A 6,496-nucleotide genomic window follows, 5' to 3' on the forward strand; every position below is an offset into this window, starting at 1 on the left:
GCGCCGCACCGGAGCCGACTCTGCCTCAGAAAGGAAGGGCTGAGGGGAAGGCCCAGGGGTGGCTGTGGGTCAACGAGGACAAGGAGGAGGTCCTTAGAATGAAAAATGTCTGTCCTAGTAAGAAAACGTTGTGAGCACTTGGCTCCCGCCAACCCCCCCCAACCCTGAGCTCGGGAGCCGCGCGCCCCACTCTCTGAAGCAGCCAGGTGCCCTGCTCGGCGCTCCTGCAGACTCTGGGCTTCCAGGGAAGGTTCTCCAGTAACGTGCCACGGACGTGTGTACACAGTACTCCTCTTACATTCAAATGTCTCATTTTTTGGTTTTTTTCAAAGTAAATATGACCTTTTTTTTTAAAAAGTCCTAGGTCAAGAGGATGTTAGTGACGAGTCTCTTTCCCACCTCTGCCCCCCACCGACCCGCACTCCGAGCTGCCCCAGCGGCAGCGTCTCCGCTCTGCCCTCCCCACCTGCCCCCAGCCGGCCCTCCACATGCTTGCTCGCTGCAGCTCAACAAAATCTTATCCTTCCCTCGCAGTGCAGTAGGTCTCTAGTCTTCAGATAACGATTTTTCTCTGCTATAAAAGTAATACTAATTTTGGAAAATAGGGAAAAGAATGAAGAAAAATTAAAAACACCTGTTTTATCTGTTTATAATCACTGTTTCTATCCTGCTGAGGTTTCTTGTACAAACCTGTATGCACTGAATATAGATGTATATGCATGGGCTTTTTGTCGAAATTATATAAAAACATGTTTTTCTAAAATAATTCTAGCGAGTACGTTTGGAGGATTTTTCTTCCTAAATATTTTTTTCTATGTGGTCTTGTGGGTGAACTCTGAAAAATGTATGCCTGTGTGACAGAAGTTCTCTGAGGTCTTTTAATATGGTGAAAGCAGGTTTTCATGCGGTGGGAAAGCCGCGCTGGGGGGCGAGTGCGGCCTCCAGCGCGGCCGCCCCGTCTCAGCCTTGCCCTTCCTTCCCAGGGGATGGACTTCATCGGCCGCGATGCCCTGCTGCAGCAGAAGCAGAATGGGGTGTACAAACGCCTCACCATGTTCATCCTGGACGATCACGACACCGACCTGGACCTCTGGCCGTGGTGGGGAGAGCCCATTTACCGCAACGGGCAGTACGCGGGCAAGACCACCAGCAGTGCCTACAGCTACACCCTGGAGCGCCACGTCTGCCTGGGCTTCGTGCACAATTTTTCTGAGGACACTGGGGAAGAGCAGGTGGTAACAACAGATTTCATCAACCGGGGGGAGTATGAGATTGACATCGCGGGTCACCGGTTCCAGGCCAAGGCGAAGCTCTACCCGGTCACCTCGCTGTTCACCCACAAGCGCCGGAAGGATGACGTGGAGCTCAGTGACTTGCACGGGAAGTAATGGCCACTAGCCTCGCTTCCCCACCTGCCCCCTCCCGCAGGGCTCCCCCCCACCACCACCCCCGTCCTCCCAGCTCCTTGATGGGATTTTAAACTTCACCCGCTTTTAAACCTTTTGCTTTGCAGCCTCTCTTCTTCCACCTTCCCTCCTCCCTTCTGCACTTTCCCATCTGCTACTCATTCTGGGCTGTTCTTCCCACCCACGCCTTCACCCCCCCGATTCCCGTGGCGACATGAAGCATGGCTGATGGGCAGGACGGGTGCAAACTCCACTTGTGGAAGTAGGTAACCGTGACGGTCTGATTTCTAATGTTGTGCCTCGAAGCAAGGGAAGCGGGGGCTAACTTTCCTCGGAGCGCCCACCCGCTCATTTTGGTGGGTGTTGCGTGCTTGACTCAGCGCTTTGCGTGAGCCCGCCCGTGCTGTGCCAGGCAGACCATTCTCCTTTCCCACTGGGCTGTGGGTGGGCACCCTGACCCCTCTAGCAAGAGGATGACCATCTACCTCACTCATGAGCGGCATCACGTGGACGTTACCTGGTCTCTAGCGAACAGCTGACCTGGCTCTGGCCTAAAATTCCTTCAGTCTCAGTCTCAGAGGGTTTGTTGGCCTGAGTAAACAAGCCGGTGTTTGAAAGGGAAAAACCATGTTGCCTTTTGTGTTGCTCTTCCCAGCTGAAAGGGTCTGCTCTCCGGAGGTGCTCAGCACCGAGCTGGTTTCCCGCCCGTAGAAGGCTGCTGCTTCCCGCCGCTCGAGGCTCGGTGACCTGAGCCAGCATCTCCCTCACCTGTCCCTCGTGCGGCAGGCGCTGCTGTCCCTGCGGAACAGGCTGGGCATGCTGTCCTGGTGGGGAACCAAACCTTGCTGGCCGGCCTCCCATGTTTGGCTTCCTCTGGCCCAGAACAGGCAGGTCCCCCCCGACTGACCCCACGGGTCTGTGGGTCTGCCAGCCAGCGCCCTGGGTCTCTGGAATGGAAAAGGGCCTGGGGCGCCGGGAAGGCCCTCCACACTGTTAGGCAGGCTCTACGTCCATCCTGTGCTGTTCCAGATTTTAAACCTTTGTCGTGGTAACTTGGCAGCGTTAGCTCTGATAGGTCTCTGTACGAGAGAGTCTTTTGTTTTAGAGCAGCTTAAAATTCTCAGGCGGGTCGGTCTGTCGTGGCATTTCTTGGGGTGTTTACTTAATCAGATGGATTCCTTCTAGACACTGCTTGCCATTTCCCCAGCCAGACAACAACTACTTGATTACTGACTGCTCAAGGAGGTCTCGATTGATTTATTAAGGGAGTAGGTCGTTAGAACTCTGTTCCCTGAGAGCTGCTGCCCCCTGGATAGGGAGGAGAAAGGCGCAGAGCGGTCGCCCCGCTGCAAAGCAGAGTGCAGCAGCTGAGGTGCGCACAGGAGAGCGGGCGCTGGGCCGACGCGGCAGGGGCCCAACTGACCAAGGAACGCGGCACTTGAAGTACGCCGTGCTCTGTGCCACGCTCGGCTTTGTAAATGAAGGATTATTTAGGGTTGACTCTACAAGACATTCTAGATTTATGTGTTAAGGGTCACACTTTTAAGACTCTGGTGAGATGTTAATATTCTAGGGCATCACTTGTTTATTGAGGGTCCTGACACACACTTCGCTTCTGCCACTTTGACACCCTTGAAATCTCTTGCTTAATTCAGACATCATCAGTGTGAATCGGGTAGTTTCTCTCTCTGGTCCTAACTCTGAAGGGGGTGACTCACTCCTGTCTCCTTGCACACCAGGCAGTCAGGCCACGTGCATTTACCTTGTGTGATCACTCGTCTCTCCCTAGAGATCCCTCAGATCTGGACTCCCAGACTGTACGATGGCTGGTCCTTTTTCTCTCTGAAATGATCCGCCGTCACCTCTTGTGCTCTCTTGAGGGAGGGGCTCTACTCTCTTCTTTTTGAACCTGGAAACACAAAGTGTACCGGCCTCAAGCAGATGAAAACTCAGGGCTGCCCGTCTCCTGTGGCCCCTCTCCTCCCTTGGAACACCTGCTTACTCGCGCCACAGGTAAATCCTGGTTCCCTGCCGTGGTTACTTGTCTTATATGGAAGCTCGCAGCAGAGACACTACCTGTCCATAACAAGGGCAAAGTCAGGAAAGCTCTAATTTGGAAAATATAAGAGCGAGGGACAAGAACGACCTGCTAACCTGTGTTAGGGCAGGACCTGCTCCAGGAGAGAGAACCCAACAATTCCCACTACATTTCTAGTGCTCTGCTGGGGGCGGGGGTCTCTCCCTGTACCCCCAAATACAAGAGCTGCCGTTCAGGCCAGGGGCCCAGAGACCACTTAAGCTCAGTGATTAACCTCAGTTACCCCATTTCTGCAGGAGAAACCCCATCACTTGGCTTCTCACCAGGAGACATGTCCATGGATTCTACCTTCTTGTACAGACCAACAGTTTTACCTCTTTCCAAGAAAGTCACTAAAACAAGTGAAAAGTAACTCCACTTTCTCCATTACCCTGCCTCTGAGTGCATTTGAAATGTTAACACCCCCCCACCCCCCACGGATGCAGCAGGAATGACAGCAGCTTTCTGAAAGTCGTTTAGCTTCACTGAAGAGCTGACCCCTCACCTTGCTTTCTGGCTTGGTTTATCCTCTGCCTCACGGACACGTGTGCTGGCATCGGAGTGAGTCTTTACCCTCCTCTGAGAACCTAAGGGACATAAAAGGGAAGCTTCTATAACCTGTTGTCTTGGTTCTGACCCTAGAAGGCTGTGTCCCGGCTGACTTTCAGGGGTAGCTACCGGGTGCAATGTTCTCTTTGTAGCTGCCTGACCAGTATAAGCAGCAAGGAGCAGCAAGGCTCCCCTTTAGTGTCCAAGGTAGAGGTGTGGTCACTAGTGCTTAATACTGAAGAACTTTCTACTGTTTGTTTCCATTTCCTTTTGCACACCCCCCTGCACCCCCATCCCTCCCCAAATTGATAAGAGCAGCTTTTATCAGCACGATAAAGGGAACATTTTCACGACTCAAGAAGAGTCATTTGCAGGCACATGGATGCAGGAGCAGCACCGCAGAGGGGCAGAAATGGTAGCTGACCGAAGGGTCGTGCTAACCGTGTCCCACTGTGAGCGAGCCCCGGCTCTGCCTGGCAGCCCCCACCTCGGCCTCCTCCACTGCAAGGTGCTGAGTTGTAAGGCTCCCTCCCCACCCGCACAGGGATTGCATTTGCAGTCCCTCATCACTACAAATGCACTATTTTTCCAGAGAACTAAATATTTTTGTATGTCTTTGCCTTCTCTGTCCATTAAACACCAGAGTTATTCATTGTATATGATTCTTGACTTCTCTGAGCAGAGACTCTGCATCCCTTGAAGAATTAGACATTTCTTCATGGGCTCGCTTTCTCTTATTTAGATGTACCTATTTTTACCCTTCGCAAACCTTTTCTGCCTTCTCGGTTTTCTGTCTCTCAAGGACAGAAATTACAAGAGGGTGGAGAGGATATTTTTAGCATCTGTTTGAAAAGATCTATGCCAGGATTTCCTTTGCACACCAAGAACTGGAGCTGGGAGCACCTCTCTTTAAGCCCGGTTCTCGTGCCTTACCCCAGAATGTCCCATGGTGGGTGTAGACCGGAAGGACGGAAAGAAACTTCATTTCAGTCTGAGGGTTCCCATCCACCCCACCATAGCCTCCCTTCCCCAGATCAAGCAGGTGAGGGGTAGAAAGTTTCTGCAGCTTGTTTCAATCGGGGTTTCTAGCAGCATAGTTAATACTCTTGGGTCTACTCTTGGGATCCAGGAAATGCCACTGTAATGATTGTACAAGGCTGTAACTCCTTATTTACGTTTATAAATGTGCAGTTCGCTCAGCCCCTTTCTGTCCCTGTGTAGCATCAGCTTGTGGTGCTGAAGACATCGGAGGCACTTTAGGGGCTGGGATTTTTCTCAAGAGCTCTGATGACTTCAGGTACCTAGGGGGACTGAGCATTTCTGCCTCCATGAATGCGGTATTAATATTGTGCACTGTGTTTCTATCAAGCCAGATTCCAATTAAGATTTTCTTTTCGTATTACTAAGTTTGTAAATGAATAAACAGACATTTTAATTACTCTGGCCGTGTCCACTTGTGAAATGTTCTTCAACTCTAGTAACTCAATAAATATATTTGCCATCACAAGGAGTAAACACTTTCCATAAAACCATTTATACTATTACCAAAGAAGAGAAACATGTGGAAACCAAGGGTAAGCTATTAACCTCCACAGCGTGGTGGCAGCCTGGAGAGCGCGCCTCGGACTGTCGTCCTGAGGTTACTCTCTGTTGATGGATCTGACCTCCCCTCCTGCCGGACAGTTGATTACATAATAAGAACCTGGTGCTTGACATACCACCCATCTACCTGAGGACCCACACTGGTGTGTGAAACAAACTCTGTATATTCTTAGTCACACAGTAGGAAGAGAAGAAAACAGAAGCACCCGGTGATTCTCACTATACTAACCTAAAAGTCAGTCACTGGACTTTATTACCCAGCTATTTTATGAGCAACTACATCTGTGAATCACTAGATAGGCTAATATGTCTATAACAATCTCATTAACTGATCTTCCAAACCTACTTGTTAAATTTCCAAATTACTGAATGGCGAGCATTCAATACAAAAGTACATCCCACAGGCTTCGAGACTAATTCCAAAAGAAGAGTTCTCAAAACATTGTGCACCATGACATTTCTGGAATATCCCACAGTGATTACTTTGAAGGGGACGGTTCTCGAATTAAGTGTACCTCCTCCTCATTATTAATATACCAGATTACATACATCCATTACACGCCACATTAGCAACAGGGAACTCTAGGAAGGAAGCACCCAGCAAGCAGGGTCTGAGCAAGGAAGACTTACCTTCCAGCCCCTCCACCAAATGAAAGGCCAGCAGAGTTCATTCCCGCCAGCACAAAGTAGCCCTGAACTGAAGGAGACTCGCCCATGATGCACCTCCTGTCTGGGGTGAAGGTCTCGGGGCAGTTCACCAACTTCAGGATCTCCAGAGTCTCCAGGTCTGGCATGAGACGCAGGAGGGAACACATCAGGGGCTCTGAGCCATAAAAACAAAGCCAAACACAGGCCTCAGCTT

The 6,496-nt window shown here is 50.8% G+C and overlaps 1 protein-coding gene and 1 long non-coding RNA gene across 4 annotated transcripts in view; one reads left to right on the top strand and one right to left on the bottom strand.

The window, feature by feature from the left end:
* The window catches only part of PDPR (pyruvate dehydrogenase phosphatase regulatory subunit), a 37,145-nt gene extending 31,674 nt beyond the window's left edge, over positions 1-5,471 (top strand). For 2 of the 3 annotated variants that reach the window (XM_035024787.1, XM_035024789.1), the window contains one exon: positions 984-5,471. In XM_035024787.1, coding sequence (XP_034880678.1) covers positions 984-1,388 — 405 coding nt within the window. In that variant the 3' untranslated portion in view covers positions 1,389-5,471. Of the gene's footprint in view, positions 1-964 lie in introns of all 3 variants that reach the window. The other variant, XM_035024788.1, reaches the window with a different exon arrangement.
* On the bottom strand, positions 3,276-6,490 carry LOC118023575. Its single transcript, XR_004682847.1, has 4 exons — positions 6,265-6,490; positions 3,989-4,070; positions 3,409-3,482; positions 3,276-3,315 (listed from the first exon to the last, which is right to left on the bottom strand). It is a non-coding gene; the product is annotated as an uncharacterized LOC118023575 (long non-coding RNA).
* Positions 6,491-6,496: the final 6 nt, after the last annotated feature.

This window comes from Mirounga leonina, unplaced genomic scaffold, assembly GCF_011800145.1.
Source record: "Mirounga leonina isolate KUSES-001 unplaced genomic scaffold, KU_Mleo_1.0 Mir_180, whole genome shotgun sequence".
Lineage (NCBI taxonomy): Eukaryota > Metazoa > Chordata > Mammalia > Carnivora > Phocidae > Mirounga > Mirounga leonina.